The sequence below is a fragment of the Asterias amurensis genome, chromosome 2 (genome assembly GCF_032118995.1).
Source record: "Asterias amurensis chromosome 2, ASM3211899v1".
Classification (NCBI taxonomy): Eukaryota; Metazoa; Echinodermata; class Asteroidea; order Forcipulatida; family Asteriidae; genus Asterias; species Asterias amurensis.
The window spans coordinates 18,326,653-18,348,503 of NC_092649.1; the positions used below are offsets into that span (position 1 = coordinate 18,326,653).

At 40.0% G+C, this 21,851-nt stretch overlaps 3 protein-coding genes across 3 annotated transcripts; 2 read left to right on the forward strand and 1 right to left on the reverse strand.

Moving 5' to 3' along the window:
* Positions 1-235: 235 nt before the first annotated feature.
* On the reverse strand, positions 236-11,894 carry LOC139952835 (synaptophysin-like). Its single transcript, XM_071952093.1, has 6 exons — positions 11,630-11,894; positions 9,917-9,979; positions 8,399-8,514; positions 7,723-7,915; positions 6,604-6,801; positions 236-4,608 (listed from the first exon to the last, which is right to left on the reverse strand). Exons 1-6 carry the CDS (start codon positions 11,690-11,692, stop codon positions 4,474-4,476), a joined length of 768 nt encoding a protein of 255 aa, XP_071808194.1. The 5' UTR covers positions 11,693-11,894; the 3' UTR covers positions 236-4,473.
* Positions 11,895-13,094: 1,200 nt separating this feature from the next.
* Positions 13,095-15,632, forward strand: LOC139954568 (uncharacterized). Its single transcript, XM_071954433.1, has one exon. It carries the CDS (start codon positions 13,497-13,499, stop codon positions 15,390-15,392), a length of 1,896 nt encoding a protein of 631 aa, XP_071810534.1. The 5' UTR covers positions 13,095-13,496; the 3' UTR covers positions 15,393-15,632.
* A 2,731-nt stretch (positions 15,633-18,363) lies between these two features.
* On the forward strand, positions 18,364-21,466 carry LOC139950077 (toll-like receptor 4). Its single transcript, XM_071948712.1, has one exon. It carries the CDS (start codon positions 18,364-18,366, stop codon positions 20,239-20,241), a length of 1,878 nt encoding a protein of 625 aa, XP_071804813.1. The 3' UTR covers positions 20,242-21,466.
* The last annotated feature ends 385 nt before the right edge of the window (positions 21,467-21,851 follow it).

A 21,851-nucleotide genomic window follows, 5' to 3' on the forward strand; every position in this document is an offset into this window, starting at 1 on the left:
AGAGGTCGTTCGTTCGAGTCCTACTCTAGTCAATTCTTTGTTCAACCCCCAAAATCACAACTACGTACCTATAGAGGACACCTAAACTGTGAAATGTTGTGCCTAATTGTAAAACACTTCAAAGTATTTTTTTTGGGGGGGGGGTGTACTTTTGTACAAGTATGTAGATTGGGGGATACCCTAACCCATATCCCGCATTGGTATTCAGTAAATAAAGGATTCTCATGACCAAATGTTCCATACACATATACAGCCAATATTTAATACTAAGCTTTACACCATCACACAGTAAAATGTATACAAAAAGATGGCAATATTGCTTGAATAGTGATAATTAATAGTAATAACTTCATTATCATTTAAACCAACTAAAAGCAGAGAACAAAAATTATAGAAACTCAAACTTTTCATGCATAATACAGGACTAAACAGTGCTGTGAATATAAATGTTCTTTAAATAGATGATGAATTTGACATAAAAGACAGGGAAACACATTCTAAGATTTCCAGTTTCTCATATTGATGCAATTGCATATTTGTGAGGGAGGGGGGTACAAAATATTAGTCAATATACAATAGCAATCCTTTTTTGCACAGGAATGTGGTTATTATTATTTTATTTTAATGATTTTTATTAGAGAAAAACACATACATGTTTTTTCAATTCAGCACCAATTGTAACCAACATTGTTTATGTTATTCATTTCCATGGGAAGGATTAAATTAGATACATTACGAGTTTCAATTTAAACCCTAAACCACAAAGAACTGCTTTTGAAGCAAAAATCAATTCTTAACAATTGTGTGCATATAACAAAAATAAAACACTTTGTTGGAAACCTGTTTTATAGTTCATTTTCATAGTTAGAGGGTGCAAGAAACTTGTTTACAATACATACATGTATGTACGTGGAAAGAAGCTTCTATATTTTATGCTCGTGGGTTTTTTGCTCTTGTTTGCAGCTATTTTTAATGTGTACAGCGCCTTCGGGTCCAGTCATGGATGTAAGGCGCTTTATAAGCGTTGTTTATTATTATTATTATTATTATTATTATTATTATTATGCCATGCAAAATAAACTGCATCTGTCATTAGTGCACAAATCTTGAAAACCTTGGTCTTTTTTTTGCTTTCCCATGTACAATTACCTTAAAATTAAAAACAGTTGGAAAATATATTTGTAAGACCTTACACAGAACTGTAGATACTGACAGCACACACAATATTTATCAACATCAGGATCGCATCACAGCAAATGTTCCCAGCACGACAATCAAATAACAGTTTTCCCCAATACCTTCACCAACCTACAGGCCAGTGTTCACAATCACTTCATTCACTAGTTATACAACAAGTCATATACAAGTAAACTGTCATGTACACTGCACACACATATGCAAAATACACCAACCGTTCAAATTATCTGCTAACAAAAATATTTCAAAAAATTTGATGTCATGACTAGGATTAAATAGAATTTTTGTTTCAAAAAAGTATGTTATATTCTTTAAAAGCAATTATAAAATCTGCATGGCAACTATTAGCATGACATAGTTTTACATTTTCTAGGCTGCAACTAAAACTGCGGACTGTGGCTACTACTACTGCAGGACCACTGTGATCTTCCTACACTTGTTACTCAACTGTATCAGGCCAGCCGTCGATTTCACAAAGAATTAGGACTCGTCTTATCTCTAGTTAGGACGAGTAACTCGTCTTAACTTAGGATTAATCTTAAGGTCTGCATGCTACAGTGCAGGGTTGGGACTTGTCCTAAGTACTAAGATTAATCCTAAGTTAGGAAGAGTTTTGTGAAATCGACAGCTGATACTTAACAAAGGCAATGGAGGCAATCCATGCCCCCTGGTCATTGCCTTGGTGCCCTTGAAATGCTCCAGTACAAATTTACAGTTTCCTCTATAGGGTGGTGCCCTTCACCAAGGAGAAAATGTCTTGGTGCCCTTGCCCTTTCAATAACGAAGCACACAGGCCTGATGTATTGTGTATACAGTGGAAATACATCTAGAGGTCGGAGGCCTCACTGAAAAGTGAATGAATAACCCTTACAATAACTTGAGCACTGACTGAAAGGTCATGTAACGTTACTATTTATAGAAGCAGACTAAATCCGGCAAAATAAATATGAAGACATATAAACAATTATATTCTTTCATCAGAGGTAGAACGCACTGGCTATAGGCCTATAGTGCTTTAATAGCTAAAAAATAGTGCTCTACTAGCTAAATAGTGCTTTAAAATCTCAATCAACTTTCAAGTGAACATCATGCACATGATGGCACGGAAGCTCAGGATGCCCTTGAGTAGATATAGCAAGGTGATTGCGGATTGACCCATCCTGTGCGCTTCGCAGTCTTAGGCCGCGTACCAGAACAGCAACTTTGGTTACAGCCACAGCTAGATCAGCACATCTGCCAGTGTTGAAGAATTGGCAGACACGCACGATCTAGCTGTAGCTGAAGTCGCCTTTTCGGACACAGCCTTAGCTTGGCATTTTCATTAGTTTGTCATAATTGTACCTGACTGAGATGGTGGTTGGTGGGGGGGGGGGATAACACCTTTGCATTTAAGGTTTGAGACCTACATCATAGGAAGTGTGACACCAGATAATTTCTCTACATGTATCTTTCAGACTGCCTTGTTGTCACAGGGAATGTTTGGTGGCTTTACCAGTTATGCTTTATTAAATGCAGATGCCGTAAATACACCAGGGTTACGTCCAGCATATACCGTTACAGGTTCAAATCCTACCCAAGACCCCCGATGGATTTTCCCCACAAGTCCTGGAAAGTATCGAAAAATAAACAACTAATTAACTTGCAAAAGAGTAAATCAAAGTTGATCACCTGTTTTTTTATATGCAAATAATATAAGAGCAAAGAAATACAGATTTGAATTGAATTGACTCTTGAAGCATCTTTGACGTTGGCAAAACAAGATTCAAAAGGAAACTCAAGTTCTTTTGGCTCAACAAAGGATAGACACCAACCCTATATATTTATACAAAGATATCTAGTTGCACAACACTGCAGATGTCTTATATACATATGATAGATTCCTTCGATCATTTTTACTAACTTGCTCATAAACCTCCACCCCCGAACTCCTTACCTCACCAATGTACATCTTTTGGTCAAAGCTGTGTTTTGAACATACAGACATAACATTCAAACACAATTACAAATGGCTTTTCCATTGTTGAATGTATGGCAGTGTATGCAGGAGGTCAACTTAAAAATCACTACATCAAAATCTGTGTAAAAGCTAAACTCAGTAAATTTTTGGGAAGCGACACATGATACCTTCGTCTTACTTTATCTTTCAGAGACAAGTTCTCTTCATACTGTAGAACAAGCCACGACTTTCTCATTTCTCTAACAGAGAAATTTGAAACGCAAGGTGGCGTGGCAGTAGATATCATTATGAAAACTTCTCATCATACTCTCGAACAAACTTTGTCAATTCTCTTATGGAAGAATTTGAAACGGAGGTGGCAGTAGAAAAAATTAAGACTACTTTGCAAGATACTCTAAAACAAGCCACTCCTTAATCATTTCTCTAAGGGAGAATTTGGAACACAAGGTGGCGTGGCAGTAGATACGATTTAGACAACTTCTTTTCATGATCCTGAACAAAGCACTACCTTTTCGTTTCTCTACAGGAGAGTTTGAAATGCAAGGTGGCAGTAGATATAACTTTCCATTCATAAATACCTCAGACAGTTTCGCTATTCCTATTGGTGGAAAGCGCGTCACGTGGGTGTGTATAAACCTTTGTTTATGGCCGGTAAAAAGTGTTAATTCATGGGCGTGACACACGACCTTGCACCTGTTCTTTTAAGACAGTTTCTTCATTCCTATTGGTCGAGAGCAACGGCTGAAACAGTTGTGCCACATCACGCGATACGCGCGACGCGCACAGCATTCCCTTATAAGGAGTTGTTTACCCGAGGGCGGCGGAGGGCTTTACCATTCCATAGCTGGGGGGTGTTGTGTTGAAAGAAATCATTTAACAATTATAATGTTTGCATTTATTTCACTTTTTGACCAAAAAGTGATGATGTTTTTGACCGAAAAGGTATTTATGAATGGGAATCAAAGTGTGTTGAATTGGTTTTCAGCTAGTGGTTTAAACCCGCCGAGGCCTGGTTCTTTATAATTTACCTCGACTTCGTCTCGGTAAAATTATCAAGAACCAGGCCTCGTTGGGATTAAACCACTAGTTGAAAACCTCTTCACCACACATTGATTCCCTTATTAAAGCATTTATGGGTAAAACACAATAACTTTGTACATATCCATTGTAAGTCTTCTGCCACCCAGCAGTTCAAATAACTCACATTACAAAAGTTTAATAATTTGAACAAAAGAAACCCAAAGCGTTTCAATTCACAAACTTTTACAAGGAGGTTGGCATTTTACCAAGGGGAGGCTGGCTTTAAAGGGACTGAAACACTAGACGGTGTTTACAGGTTTATCCTGAGCAGTCGTTCGCTGGTTCTGTTCTTGTCTGTTCTTGAACCACATAGTTTCCTTGAAGACGAACCATCCATTGCCAGCCCACACCACGCAGTTGAGAAACCCAAAGACCTGGTAGGGAACAAGTTCAAATTTTGAGTTAAATGGTAATATTGTGTTGAAGAGGCCTGTCGTCATGATCACAGCAGGCCTGTGGCTGTACATGGAATTGTGAGTTCAAACCCTATGCGCGTCCTGCCAGTCACATCACAACATAATAATGACGGCACCCTTTGTGAAGTGACAACCAGCACGCGCCCATGCAGTAACTGGGTTAGTGCGAATGCAATAACTGGGCTAGAGTTTATAAATCCATGTTCAGTCACAAGTAGTTTTCATGATGACAGCCCACACCTTTTAATAATGACTGGATGATTAACAGGTTCACTCAAAAAAGAGCCGATCAATTTGTACACAACTCAATAAACTCCAACCCTTAATGCATTTACCAATTACAGTAGTGTACACGCAACCTGTCACATTAACATCCCATAACAAAAAGTGCACAAGTTGCGGCCATTTGGATTGCTACTCCATGTCTTTTTATGTGTGGCAGTGGGCAGAGCCAAGACATGTCTGCACGCACAACCCATAGCATACGGGACCGGTCTATTGTCCCATGAACGTATGGATCTGATCATATTTAAACCTGTCTGTAACTGGTCTCCAATAATAAACAGATGAACAAAACCAATTACTGTAAAGATTTGATTGTGTTCAAATTTACAGCTGTCTAAGGTTGTGTCTAAATTGAAGGCTTTGGCAATGGCTACAGCCGGAACAACTGCTGTTGCAGCCAATGGTTGTAGCCGCAGCCAGCATCTATTGCTGCAGCCAGCAGCCATAGTCGCAGCCAGAGTCACTTGATTCAAACACAAGGGAAAGAAATTAGTACACAGTGACACTTGTGTCCTTAAGCAAGACACTTTACCATTGCTTTGTCCTTCAGATGGGACGTAAAGCCGTTGGTCCTATGTGTTGTGTAACGCATGTAAAAGAACCCAGTGCACTTATCGAAAAGAGAAGGGGTGCGACCCGGTGTTCCTGGTTGTGGCTGCTTCATGCACCGTAGCACCTTGTAAACCCTTATAAGTGCTACATAATTGGGTCTCAGAATCCATCACTGCAATAACCTATCTTTCTGAAAGTTTGTATATACTCAGTGCCTTGAGTACCTTGTTTGGTACATACGTGCGCTATAGACCATGTGAACTTTGTTTAGCATAAGTGTGACTTGTGCATTCTTTGTGAATTCTGCCAGGCAAGAAACTACACAGGTACTATGGGAAAGTTGACATTTTGTGTCATAATTTCCACATAAATCCAAGAATTATAAAAGTAAAAGCTGGACAAGTTTTGAGACATGCCCCCTTTCATCATATCAAAAGGTGATAGGAATGAGACAGTGCAATCTCCATAAAAATAAGATTTTATGTTTTATTCCATTAGGCTGTGTACAAATCGTGCCTGCAGAAAGTCCAGGCTCTGTGGCTCTTTTGTAAACATGTGATGTCACAGGTCACATCATCTATATAAGACTTTGATATTATTATTATTATTATTATTTTAACACAATGGTGTAAAGGTTAAACCCTTGCTGTAGACACCTATTCGGATATAGCCTTAATAGATCAAATCGAATAACCCCTTTAATGCTATGAGAATGATCCTTGCTGTAGACGCCTGTTCGGATACGGCCTTAATAGATCAAATCGAATAACCCCTTTATTGCTATGAGAGTGGCCATATTGTAGGGCAGGCCATATGCGCGTCTAAACGCATACATCAATGAAGCACGCGACATGCAGCGGTCAAGTTTTGATTTCTATAGCACACGCATGAACACTTACAAGCTTGTATTGCTTGCCACCGTGGACCTCCTACTGTCCCTCTTGTGTTTATACCCCTTTTTGGCAACAGCTCCCACTGGTTTTGTGCATGTTTTCCAACTTTGGACCTTTCCTGAACCCTGTTGTCCTACTCGTACACACACAGCCTCACATACGCCATGGTTGTGGGCAAATATTTGAATGGTAACGCCCTATTCGATACAGCCTTAATACTTACAACAGAGATATTGATAGATGCGTAGTTAGGGAAGGATTGCTGTTCACAGGTGTTGCCCGCAGTATTGCAGGGGATAGTCAAGAGTTCCGTCTTCACATTATCAAAGGTGGTCCAGTACTTCACTGTGCTGACACCTGATGCCCAAATGCATGCTGATAAGAAGAAGAATACACTAAACACCACCGTTGTCACAAAGTCCTGCAAGTTTTAGAGAAGTAAGGATTAAAGTGTTGTGACCCTCTTATTTTACAGGGTATGATTTCGTCCAGCAGTTTTGGATAGATAATTAGACTGGAAAGTTTTGTGCACACTGAACGCTAATATTGAGTTGACTTTTGAGTATTAAGAAAGACATTGGCATAGCATATAATCACTCTGCTGTCAAGGGAAATTGTACACTGTTTTACCATGCAGAGCTGCCAATATATGCACCTTGGGAGACTTTGTACTCTGTGGAACAATCAGGGAGACATTTAGAATTATGTTCAACATGTTCATCCTCAACATGTACTAATAGAAAAAAAAATTCCATAATTAGGGAGATACAGACCACGAAAAGATCAATTTTTGGGGGAAACAGACCATGCAAACAACTACACAGCTCTTCAAATTATTACTTGACATTTTGGCTTAATGTCCGTTATTTTCTTCATAATACATGAGAGTATTATACATCACTAAAGAGTTGGACTCATAATAAGGGAATAAAATGGTAGCGACGAGTTCTTGAACGCACACAGCGCGGCCAACTTACCGACAGCACCCGCTTGCCCGTAACAAGAAACGTCTTGCACCAAGACTAGTCCGTAGTATTCGAAAACAACCGGTTATAAACAGAGCTCCAGCTGGTCATTATCAACCGTTTAAACACCCACACTTGACGTGCTCTCCACCAAAAGGAACAGCGAAACTGTCTGCGGTAGTTATGAATGCCAGTTAATACAAAATGTGCTGGAAATCATGCTCTGTGGAGTTCTCAATTCTAGACCTTCTTACTTTTTATTTATTATAAACAATATAAACACTTGCCCTCACTAGTTCGAACTTTGTAGAACAATTTCCTTGACTAATAATATTTTGTTTGTAAGAAGTGATTAAAAATTGGGGAAATGTACTTACAGCAGCGGGTACAAGGTCAAAGTTTAAGTACCTGACCTCCAGGAACACATACCAAACGAGGGATAGGATGCAGTAGATCATAGCCAAGACGCCGATCGCGACAAAGAAAGAAGCTTTCCCTCCTACGTAGGCTGGTATGGGTATCTCAGTGACAGAGGTGTTGGGCTCACAGAATATCGGGAATGACTTGAAGCTGCAGTGTTTTACAATCAAAATCAAAAATATAACAGACCGATTACTTTTGATGTATACTTATTACCAGTTCTTTATAGCAGGTTTTCAGAGTCCTTCCAGAGATCCCGTCTGGTCCTGCAGCCTTATTGGATTTGATATTTTTGAGAGACTTTTCAACTTGGGCAGTTGTCAGCAGAGTTCTATTGTTATCATTGATGTTTGAAGCAAACGTAGCACAAAGGTGATCTTTTGCTAGGTCATGGAGAGGACTATTGTTATCAAACCGCCGGTAGAATTGGTTCAGGTATTGAGTTGTTCAGGTATTGAGTGTGAAATTACCTCTTTTAAAAAAACAATGTTTTAGACTACAGTGTATCAAAAACTCCCCAGCTCGTTAACCAAGTATTTTTTTGTGCTATCAATCATTTTGAGTAAATCAGCAATAGTGTACAGTGCCTTTAAGTGATAACAATTTATTTGTACAAATATTGTTACTACTTACTCAAATGGGTAACCAAACATATATTTCATTTGGTGCAGGTAGCCTGTGCAAGTGACATTGTAGGAATATACGCCGTTGTATCCTGCAGTTGTTGCAAACATAAGCACAGCTAGAACCTGTTAAAATGTGAGGGGAAAAAAGTTCGAAATTATTGAAGCTTTTTGCAATCCGCCATACTTTTGAACGCATGAGAGCACTCTTAATTTGTTAATGTTTTTTTTTTTTACTTTACTTATATTTGTTCACGCCCAAAACAGTTAGAACCTGTTGAAATGTGTGGGGAAAAAAGTTCAAAATTATTGGTATTTTTTCCCCCACAGTAATTTCATGCAACTTTTGCAATCGACTGTACCTTTGAGCGCGTGAGAGCACTCTTTTAACTTACACTCACAGGGATATATATTTGTTTATACCCAGATCAGATATAAAGAGTGAAACACAGTACCACCAGACATCATATCCATCACGGACAAAAAGACTTTTAGAGGAGCAGTCTTAACCCACCGCAGAAGCAATAAAAAAATACCTTAAAGGCAGTTGACACTATTGGTAATTACTCAAAATAATTATTAGCATAAAACCTTATTGGTTTTGAGTAATGGGGAGCTGTTGATGGTATAAAACATTGTGAGAAACGGCTCCCTCTGAAGTAACATGATTTCGAGAAAGAAGTAATTTTCAACGAATTTGATTTTGAGACATCAGAATTAGATTTTTAGGTCTTGTCGTGTGACAAGGGTGTTTTTCTTTCATTATTATCTCGCAACCTCAACGACCAATTGACCAATTGACCAATAGTTTGTTATGTTGTGCATATGTTGAGATATACACCAAGTGAGAAGACTGGTCTTTGACATTTACCAATAGTGTCCAGTGTCTCTACCCATGTAGCCAGGGATCTGACCTTGTGCAACCCAATATGAGTATTATTTTTTGGTGTGGTACAGGAACAGGAAACAGATGTCTGGGAACAATTTCAAATGTTCTATGAATACAAAATCTTTATTTAGAGATTCTTATTGTTTGATTTTTTGTGAAAACCCAAACCCTTGCCAGTCTAAATTAGCATGTTGTTGTTGGCAACCTTAATTCAACTTAGAAAACATTTGACATGTACAAATATAGGTTTCTACAGAAAATTTCTGATTTTTTTTTTTACGCTAACGGGAATGAATCTGCGACCTCCAGATTAACATATTCTTATTTACATGGAATTACACCCAAGTTTACTATACAGGCAGATGTGGAGGATTGTGATGGCAGTAATATTATTGTTTAAAAACAGGGGGAAAATTTGCCACTCTACTAAATGGAAGAATAATTGAACAGTCCTTTTTCTTAGTTCTTGCCAGTGGTGCGCGTGCCCAGACCTACTACGCGCGCAATACCAAGCATGTTTGCTGACACCAACGTCCCAAAAGTCTCCCATTAACACAATATGGAATTTGAGGCATTGCATGGTGAGGTATTAATGTTTATTTGGTTTGGGGCCTTGTTTAATATGCAAAATCAACTTACAAATTCAATGATGCGAATGAATCCTTTAGGCTCCATCAACACTCGTAGACGGTACGGTTCCTCCTGACCACCATAAAAGTAAAACCAAATAAAAATATATTTACACATTAAATAGTATCCACACTTCCCTAGTTTTAAAACTACAAATATCAAATTATGTAATTCTCTATATGGAGTCGCGATTACAAAAGAATGTTGACCCATCACACGCGGCGACTCTGCCACGCTCACCATTTTGGTGGTCCGTAGGAGGTGCACTTCACTGAAGAACCCACAGCGATTATGAACCAGTTCAGTACAGTATTACCAATTTATTCAATTGTAGAAAAATGATTGTGTAGTTGTTGAGGGAACCCGACAAAACCTGGTTATTATACCCAAATGTTGTTACCGCTAAAAAGAAGGTGTTGAAAGGTATTCATGAGAATGTATAGACGATGTGACCTATGTTTACATTCAAACCGCCCTCTGTTGACAAAACACTGTATATATGTCATGTTTCGCCAGGCAAAAATACGCGTAGTCATGGTAAGATTGCATACACTTTCTAGCTGGCTGCCAAAACACAAAGGTTTTGCCCGGCGATATGCATGCGAATCATGTTATGGTTTTCGAGTGACGTCAGGGAACTCAGAGGTCACATCGTCTATACAAATTCTCATCAGCTAATATTATCAGGCGCTGTAGTTCTCTTCCATTGTTTAAAAACTTGCTTAAAACTCATTTATTTAAATCCTCTTACACTTAGCTCATTACATGTCTTGACAGTAGATTATTCATTGTATAATTTTGTATCATGTTCTACATTTCTTTTTTGTTGTATGTATTGTTTTTTGTTCTGTGCCTCGGAATAGGGTCTTGTACACTAGATAGATGGTGCATTATAAATGCATTATTATTATTATATTATTATTATTATTAAGGAGCAAGTTGTCAAAAAGCAAATTGTCAAGATAATTGAGATATTTTGAAAAGTTAACTCTCAAAAATCATTTTATTTTTCCCTAATTCTAAAACAGGTGATGTTTTTTGATCAATTTCTAGGGCAGTAGGGCCATTTACAAACAGTTGAGTAGGCCTACACTCATGACAGTAACATTTTGATCATAATAGGTTTCATGATAATGTTATGATTCATGGTTGGAAACTTCCTTTTTTTACTGGCCACAAAAAAATTGCGTTTGGGATGTTTTATAAAATATTAGACCACACACAGGTATAGGCTTTGCGTGCGCGAGTCGTAGAAACTGCATAGAAACCGCCCCATATTCCTTCCCACAATGCATTGCATTTCTGAATTGCGATAAACCTTATGTATTGTTACTCACTGTAAACTATTATTAATAACAAAAACAAAATTGTCTGGGGAATCATAACAAACCCACCACCGCACCACACGACCCCACCCACTACCCCTGGCCTGAGGCTCCTGAGGCCTGACCCACATTATTATTTTAGACCTAGGCCTATTTGTTATAAAAAATATGCTGAGGGGCTGAGCATGCTGAGTAGGCTAGTGTAACTTTCTAATAAGTAAATGTGTTTTATTTATTTTATATTTATAATTTCTACTCCCGGGGGGAAGTACTGTAGTCTAGTGTAGTGTATACTATACACCATATTCCTTACGACCTTAGTTAGTTATAATTTTGTATGAATAATTGATGTGGTGTGGTATTCCCTGCTGTACTTCTGACTGAGTAGAGAGTGTACCTGTTTTGGGTCAGCAGCCCCTGTCGTTCCCGCTGAAGATCCTGGTTGTGGTTGCTCCTCCATGTTTGACGACGCCTGTCCTGTGAATGAATTCTCTTTTTGGTCCACAACCGAAAACGAAGGTAGACTTTATCCCACCACTTGCAGCACTAGAAGTACCTATTACTGCTAAATTCCTCTCTCTACACACGACGAATTTCTTAAGAATCAAATAACAAGCTAGCTGTCATCAACAGTCAACACCAAGGTACGTCGTGCTCATCGACCAAACTTGGAGGCAATATGGGAGCACAGTTTCAATTATACATTGGTGAAGCTGATTGGGTAAACAAGTGGATACTTCTATCATTCAACCAATCAAACTTCACCTTAGTTGCTATAGATTTTTATGGTAGTATGATAGACTGGTCCCTATTATCCTCTAACAGATTCTAGCTACTGAGTAGCACAAAATGAAAAAGTGACATGGGGTACCAATTTAGGGATAGGTTGCCGCCGCCCCGCCCCCACCCCCACCCCTCTCGCAAAAAAAAAAAGACCGACGCCAAATCAGTGCGTTTCGAAAACGCTTTTAGAAGAGGGTTTACCTGAAAGAGCGCCCTCAACTAAATAATCTGGATTTGTGGTTTGTAGCACACTACTGTGCGGGTGTTTCCATAACTGAAACTTCTTTCATTGTCTTCTCTCCAAGGAGTTCATAGTGAATAATTTCGCGTTTCTGAGAATCTTGAGTACTCAACAACCGAAATAATGTTTAAAGGCAGTGAACACTATTGGAAAGTGTCAAAGACTAGCCTTCACAGTTGGTGTATCTCAACAATGTATAAAATAACAAACCTGTGAAAGTTTGAGCTCAATCGGTCATCGAAGTTGCGAGATAATAATGAAAGAAAAAATAATTATTGTCACACTAATTGTGTGCGTTTAGATGGTTGATTTCGAGACCTCAAGTTCTAAATCTGAGGTCTCGAAATCAAATTGGTGGCAAATTACTTCTTTCTCGAAAACTATGGCACTTCAGAGGGAGCCGTTTCTCACAATGTTTTATACCATCAACCTCTCCCCATTGCTCGTCACCAAGAAAGGTTTTATGCCAATAATTATGTTGAGTAATTACCAATAGTGTCCACTGCCTTTAAAAAGAAAGCATATTAAAAAACAGGCACACAATTTAGAAATCACCCAATCGAGTAAGTCTAATCAATTTCAATTCATTAAAAATTGACTTTTACTTTCCACATCATTACAAAAAACAAAACTTTCCACATCATTAAAAAAGAAAAAAGAAACAAACTAATTAGATCACATTTCAAAGGAATTCTTGGCAATGAATGCCTCCATCTACCTTTATTGCACTCACACAGAACACAATCATGAATGATTGAATGAAAGTGGAAGGTGCTGTTTCCTAGTGGTTGCGATGGAGTATTCTATGACCTCGGTAAAGATAACAACAGTTTCAGCTGAACTGAAACTGTTTTTTTTTCCCGGAAATGTTCACCTGAAAAAGCGTTGGTTGCAGACACACTGAGGTATAATTGGTTTTTTTCATAGCCAGGGGGCAGGGAATACAACTCATGATGCTGTCAAACAATGATAACAGTGTCATCCAGAAGAATTGTTTTAGATACACAGTGACTACAGTGTTAGACATCGAGCCCGACTCAAGCTAGCAGGCAACGAGACAACTTGGGCCCACTGAGTGGGTGAATGACTATGTCACAGTGATCATGCCCACAAAATACTCAAAATTATCACTAAAAACCAGTGCAGTTGAACACCAGTGACTCAGTGTGTATAGAGCCTCGTGGGAAATCCACAAAATCTAAAGTGTATCCGTCATTTTGGTCGTGTCAAGTCAGTCATCATGTATAGTGGTGATACCCAACATCCTCTTCTGTATTTGTTTACCCTGGTGGTGGGCATCCTCATCTTTCCCAATGTGACGTCATTGGAGCTCTGTGATGCGCCGACTTGCAACTGTTTGAACAGCTTCTTTGGCCCGATTTATTTATCTGTCTCATGTGACGTCAGCAGTCCTGACTTCGACTTCGCTCAGTTCAGTATCGTGACCGAGTTTCCATCAGAGCCTTACGAACTCGAACTTCGTAATAATGCGCAGCATTCCAGGGAGCCTTTCGTCGTCCCACCAGATGCATTTGTGGCCTTCGCGCACAGCTCCTCCTCATCACCCAGTTCCCTAGGGTTTTATCTGATCGACAACTTCGCTCCACTCAGCAGAGGTTCACTCCGGGGACTTGAGATACAGCACGTAACATTTTCTGGATCAGCAATGAACGAGTTCCCCTCGGAGGCTCTCCGAGATGTCAGCCACTCTCTGCTGAGTATTACTGTGTATAATATTGTATCGGTCGACGGCACGGCAATAACATTTCCCCCTGTTCACTCTCTTGACGTTCTGGAGAGAGTCACCATCGAATATACACGGGTAGCTTCATCAACATCACTGATGTTCACCAATTTACCTTCCCTGCGTCAATTGGAAATCACAGCGTCTAATAGCGGCACCATTAGAACCTTACTTCTCGTGGATCTACCAAGCTTGAGATCACTCGATCTATCCGGTAATAACTTGATGGTGATGCCATCTACACTGAGCGGATTGAAAACCTTGAAGTACTTGGACCTATCTGATAACAACATTAAGTCCCTTGATGCCAACCTACTGAGTAAGCTGCCAGAACTGGCCAAGATTGACGTGCAAGCGAATAAGATAGAGACTGTCGATCGAGCAGTCCTTGAAGTTCTGACAGATTTAACTAACTTGAGGGCGCTTTCACTCAGAGGCAACCCCTTCGACTGTAGGTGTGATATGCTGCCGTTTATACGGTGGCTGAGGGAGGCATCTCTGGATATTGGTCCAGGAAACGTCTTTTGCAAATATCCTTTGAAGTTCTCCAAGATCGAGCTGACATCGCCTGATTTGGTTTCTGCCTTGGAGACAAACTGCAGCGAGGTTGTCACGGAAAAGCTGCTTATGGGTACCACGTCATCAGTGACATCACCAGATTCAGTAGGCCTACTCCAAACCACGAAGAAAGGTGATGACGTAAGTCCAAGGGATGACTTCGGGCCGCCGCAGTATCACGTTATTGTTCCCATAGTCATAGTGTTGGCTGTCTTAAGTGCAGCGGTCATAGCAAGCAGTTTGATACTGCATAAGAAACTGAAGAGAAGGTGCTTTGTTTTTTTCAGACGCCATAGCACCGAGTCTGGTTCCCGCCAACACTCAATTAACTCTGTCAACTTTATAGAAGTTAATCGTATATACGACGCGTACGTCTGCCATCATGATAGTATGGCCGAATTTGTCGCACTAACGATGGTACCAAAACTAGAGCAGGAACCGCACAATTTACAATTGTGTGTGTCTTTTAGAGACTTTCTGGTTGGTGTCGACAATCTGGACAATGTGTCGAGCGCCATGAATAACAGTCGAGCTACCATCGTCCTATTGAATAGAGAGTTTATTACCAGTGGTCAGTGCTTGCTGGAGCTAAACATGGCATGTTCTCAGATGGTGGCGTCTGTAGACAGTGTCACCGGGCCTGGGGACGGTGCAAGTTTAGTGCCGGGCAGTGAGACGCGTCTTTTGCTCGTCTTGATGGACGCTCTACCTGTCGAGGATTTACCAGCTACCTTGAGAGCACTCCGAGATAAGATCACATGTCTAAAATGGGATACGAAGGATGAGGATAGATGTTGGGGGCAACTACAGCGCGCTCTTTTAGCTAGACGTTAGTCTCCGGGCAAGGCGTTCGTCACGTTTACCTTTCACGCACAGCTAGCACCGCGGTCGACCGCTCATTCAACTCTCTAAATAGCGCCCGCCACGACAAACCGCCCGTACTAGACGTCAGAACAGTCGCATTGACGTTGGCCACATAATGATGACCAACAGTTGCCCACCTCTTTAGGTACAGCGCTATGCTTTTCGTCAATGTGTTTCACGTGGCATAATATTGACAATGTTTACCAGAACACAAACCAGACTCAACTGAACACTTATTGTAGGTCTCTTAAAGCTATACTAGTGTTAAGAACTGTATAAAATATTAATACAACATTTATGTCATTTAAAACAAAGTTGTTTGGTGTGATTTTGTCAGGTTGAGGGAAGTGTGTCTTGAAAACCCTTTGTATCGGTATGTCGTGTGCATTGACTCAATGTGATGTATTAAATCTCCCTTCATCACTTAAAAAAACACAAAAAACGGCCTTATCATTTTGCGGCCTCTGACACCGTTCTGCCTTTATAGAGCAAAAACGAATTACTACATAACAGCTCAAAGCAAATATTATAATCTTAGCTTTCTTCAAAAGTGAAACCTCAATGTTGCTTTGTCATTAGTTTCTGAGTAATGGGGTTATCCAGCCTGGTTGAAAGGAAAGTTGTTTAGTATTTAGTTTTATACATCATACGGAAGTCAAGCATATCTTCTTTACTTTTGGTTGCATATTCAAGAGTTGGCCGAAACAGGTAAAAAAGTTAATGTTATAATGAAAGCACGTTTCATTCTCATAATTGTGTTGCCATGTGACGTCACCACTTTGGGCATATTTCATGCCAACGTAGACGTCTGCATATATAACGTTCCTTGCGTAAAAAATTATAACTTCAAGTATGCTAAAAACGTGAGTTTTTAACAACACAACTTTCTGACGTTCACGTTCACGTATATGCTCGCGTAAAATGCACCTGAACCTCCCCAATAAAGGTTTTCAACATGCAGTCCGTTTCCCGTTTTACGTTGTCAATAACATCATTTGAAAAGAAAGGGAAACATAATTGATGCCAAACGCCCTTCACCTTTGCGCACTTTCTAACTATTGCTTTCCGCTCAAAGTGAAAACTAACCGTACATAGAGATGTTTTCATTTCCATTCAGATGTTAAAGACAGTGGACACTATTGGTAATTGTCAAAGACTAGCCTTCACAGTTGGTTTATCTCAACATATGTATGAAATAACAAACCTGTGAAAATTTGAGCTCAATCGGTCATCGAACTTGCGAGATAACTATGAAAGAAAAAACACCCTTGTCACACGAAGTTGTGTGCTTTTAGATGCTTGATTTCGAGACCTCAAATTCTAAACTTGAGGTCTCGAAATCAAATTCGTGAAAAATCACTTCTTTCTTGAAAACTACGTCACTTCATGCAGAGGGAGCCGTTGCTCACACTGTTTTACACTATCAACCTCTCCCCATTACTCGTTACCAAGTGAGGTTTTATGCTAATAATTATTTTGAGTAATTACCAATAGTGTCCACTGCCTTTAAACGTATAATAGACGGTCACTGACACCTTTTTTTTTAAAAATAGAACAAGCATATGACTATTGGTGCTAAAGATAAAGATCCAAACAGGAACAATAATTTGATACACGTGCATCAGCACTTTCGCATTAATTTGCTGCGGAAAAAACATCCAGTTATCAAAGTTGGTGTTCTCCTGCTGGTTTGTCTTTTGTGACGCCTTTCCAAAGCTCATGCGAAGAACACCGTTCTTTCCCTTGTAAGTACACAATCATGTTTTGTTTCAGAAGCTGTTAATTTAAATATGTCACGTGGGTGTGTATAAACCCTTGTTTATGACCGGTAAAAAGTGTTAATTCATGGGCGTGACACGCGAACTTGCACATGTTCTTATAAGACAGTTTCTTCATTCCTATTGGTCGACAGCAATGGCTGAAACAGTTGTGCCACATTACGCGATACGCGCGACGCGCACAGCATTCCCTTATAAGGAGTTGTTTGCCCGAGGGCGGCGGAGGGCTTTACCGTGGCTGGAGGGGTGTTTAACAATTATAGTTTTTGCATTTATTTTACTTTTTGACCCAAAAGTGATGATGTTTTTGACCGAAAAGGTATTTATGAATGGGAATCAAAGTGTAATGAATCGGTTTTCAACTAGTGGTTTAAACCCGCCGAGGCCTGGTTCTGTATAATTTACCTCGACTTCGTCTCGGTAAAATTATCAAGAACCAGGCTTCGTTGGGATTAAACCACTAGTTGAAAACCTCTTCACCACACATTGATTCCCTTATTTAAGTTGTCAAAAGTTGTGACACATTTTGAAGTGAAACCAGTGCTTTTTCGCTAGTCAACAGCCACATTAAATAGCAAGATGTAATAGACCTAGATTGTAGCTATAGACCAGTATACACCTCCTTCAACAGGAGCAAGAAAAAAATGAAACCCGTACTCCCGAATACTCTTTAGTCATTACGAATTTGTGATTTTGTCCAAATGTGAAGTGCTAATGGAATAGATTATATGCGACCTATTACTTAGAGTGGAATGTGTTTTCATGCAACTCCTGTATTATACACTTACATTTATATGATATTTGACGTTTGTATGACGTACAAGTAAGCACATTTTTTGCTTAAAGGCACTGGATACCTTTGGTAATTGTCCCAGACCAGTACTCTCATTTGGTGTGAATAAAGTAACAAACCTGTGAATTTTAAGCTCAATTTGTCATCAAATTTGCGAGAGAATAATGATGTATTACTTTGTGCGCTTTCATAATAATTATGCATAATAAAAGGCTTGAGCTGAAGTCTTTACTATAATTATGACATTTTGGTAACAATTACTTGTGAGTAATTACCAAAAGTGTCCAGATGCAAAGTTGTGGCTTTTTAAAAAAGTTATTGATTGCAATGCACCGTTTTGTTTATGTTTGCCTGTAGAACCAACGGCAATATGGCGCATCATAGTTCTGACAGTCGGCTTCTGTGCTCATGCTTCCTACTTTTAGTAATCATAGAACCAGCTCGCCTTGTCTCAATATGCAACACCACTATCAGCGGATGTGAATGCATGCTCCATTCCGGCAACGGTTATTCTGTAACTGTCGTGTACTGTCTCATGTCCTTACAAACAGTTTTCAACTTTTCAAACTTTCAAAATGTGAGCGAGGTGCCTCCAGAACCGTGGAAATTGAATTTCGTCCAATACTATGATGCGTTCAACCGTCTGTCCAAAAATAAAGAAACGTTTCCCTCGTGGAAAGCTCCGATAGTCATCCCAGGAAATATATTCCCTTTACTGGTGGCGGCAAAACCCCGTGTCAACCTAACCCTGTACTTTCAGAATGTTCACTTGATCTCGATCGAGAAAGAAGCATTTTCTGGCATGACCCTGCAGAGTATAAAGTTTATTGATACTCAGATGAGCAGCTTACCGATGGACAGTTTGTTAGAACACAGTTCGTCCTTGAAACGCATCGGCATTAGGCGAAAATGGAGGAACGGCACCCCGATACGACCACCGCAGTTCCAATACTTCCAAGCCCTGAAGGAAATCTACATCGAAAACACAGACTTTAACCCTCCTCAACTTCTTGACCACACACTGTACGATCTACCCTCTCTAACCAGCTTCATTATGGCAAAGTCAACAGTGGTGAATGTCTCGGCGAACGCTTTCCAGAGAGTTCCCAACCTCACCCAACTGGAGATATCGCACTCAGGTTTGCAGAGGATTCCTTTGTCCGTGTCTCACATTCGGAACCTGAAATCGTTAAACCTTACCGGGAATAGCATTATGGATGTGACGTGTAGAGAGTTAGATTCACTAAGGGGAGCATCTTCCCTACAGTCACTCAATATGGCCAACAATCCTTTTAGCTGTACATGTGACTTACTACCATTTATCAAATGGCTCGTCAAGTCAGACCTGGACTTAACGCAATTAAGATTACCTATCTACGACTATGCTTACACTTTGGACGTAACAGAAACGTTCACGTACAGTTGTAGCAGCCCGGGACATTTACGAGACACATCCCTTCTGGACCTGGGGCTCGTCGGGTACCTGCAATCTAACTGCAGTATGCAAGGAACAACAGCCCCAACGAATCACACTACCAATGATTTTGCTCAAAACTCCACTGTGACGAGGCTGACTGTTTCCATTACCTCAGCCGTTATTGTGCTAGGCATTGCTTTGCTCATAGTGGCGGTATTGATGCACCGAAAACTACAAATAAAATGGGTAGGGCTGTTCAGAAGGTACGATAGGTTCAACGGTAACTGTAACCAAGCCGTTGAGCAGCACCTTGAAGAGGCTAGATACGACTACGATGCGTTCATCTGTCACCACGACAGTATGGATGGGTTCGTTGCCGATATGATCCCACGCATCGAAGGAGAACCCAATAACTTCCGTCTGTGCGTGTCCTTTCGAGACTTTGTAGTCGGCGCTGACGAGCTGACGAACGTGACCAGAGCTTTGGAGAAATCCCGGGGAGTCATCATCCTCCTTGATGGAGAGTTCATCACCAACGGGCAGTGCTTGCTGGAGCTAAACATGGCGTGCTCTCAGATGATCTCGTCCGTAGGCGGGGTCGCCAGGTCTGGTGATGGTGCATGTTTAGAACCGGGCAGTGAGACGCGTCTTCTGCTCGTCCTGATGGACGCTCTACCTGTCGAGGTTTTACCGGCTACCTTGAGAGCACTCCGAGATAAGATCACATGTCTAGAATGGGATACGAAGGATGAGGAGAGGTGTTGGCAACAACTAACAAACTCTCTTCGTGCCCTGAGATTAGAACCGGTTGAGCAAGAGGAAACTTTGTAGCGTGAAATAATTCAAAATTTTCCGCTTTTTTGCCAGCCTATTTTATATTAAAGGGAAGGTACACGTGTGGTTATTGCCAAAGACCAATCTTCTCACTTGGTGTATCCCATCATAAGCAATAAGCCTGTGAAATTTTGGGCTCAATCGGTCATCGAAGTTACAAGAAAATGATGAAAGAAAAATTACCCTTGTTGGACGAATTTGTGTGTTTTTAGATAAAAATAAAAGACTTCTAGCTAGACGTCTTTTATTATTTTAGTAAGAAATTGCCTCTTTCTCAAAAACTATGTTACTTCAGAGGGAGTCGTTTCCCACAATGTTTTATACTATCAACAGCTCTCCAATGCTCGTTACCGAGTCAGTTTTTAAGTTAACATTTTTTTGAGTAATAACCAAACGTGTACCTTCCCTTTGAATGAATGAGTTTCAGTTTGAGCTGTCATTCTGATCGCCGCTGCTGATGATCTTGCTATATGCTTTTGCTAATGTTGATACCGCTGTTGCTGTTGTTGCTGTTGTTGATGTTGTTGTTTTTGTTGTTATTGTTGTCGATGTTGTTGTCATTGTCGTTGTCGGTGTCGTTGTCGTTGTCGTTGTCGTCGTTGTCGTTGTCGTCGTTGTCGTTGTCAGTGTTTTCGTTGTCGTTGTCAGTGTTTTCGTTGTCGGCGCTCTAATTATATTCTTATTAAAACATTATAATACAATAATCACACAAAATATTACCATAAATGAATACAACTATTTTTACTCAAGATTATTAGGGTTTTTTAATGCAAGTCGCCAGACACACAAGGCCTGAAGGCCACTTCAAGGTGTGGGCTACAATTATGTTTTGTCCATAGACCGTTGCCACCTTCTCTTAGGTCTGAAACAGGGTTACCCCCTTTACAGTCCATACGAATGTAGGCTTGGGTATCATCAGTCCGAGGCCTGTGGCCGGTAGAGCACTACCCCCCGAATTGCTATATGGGGCAGCTGATGATAAACTTGGTTGCAGTGTTTGTGTGAAAGAAAAAGTGACAAGTTGTTTTCAATAGGGTGTATTGGGGTGGGGGTATATAGGGGCATAGAACCCGCGGCATTTTCCTGCTTCATACTTTAAAGTTGTCAATCGATCAAATAAAACACTGACACTAGTTCCACTTATTGATTCTGGTTGTGAAGCCAATAACTCTCAGAAAAGTGAACTTAATCACTTCACTATAGCTAGAACAAATAAAGAGAACACGATGAAGAAGTTTAAGTTTTAGAAATAATTATATTTTTATCGTTGGCAGGGGTCTGGTTTTACACATCTTTTGATGACAGTTTTATACTTTTGTTTTAGCCTTGACAGCCCCTGTACAACTTGCAACTATTGTGTATGTCTAAAGATTTAAAATAAAAATAAATAAAATAAAAATATGCAATTAATACACGAATATGCAATGAATAAAGATCACCAATAACCTTGCTTAACTGTTTTAATAGCTTTATGTCTCCGAGATGACGTTAAAGGAACTGTTCAATTAGGAACAGACTGCTGTATTGCCGTACAATTCAGTTCTGCTAGTTTATGACACACGAGTATTACTCATTGCTTGGCTTATGTAGACTCACCCCAAAAAGTC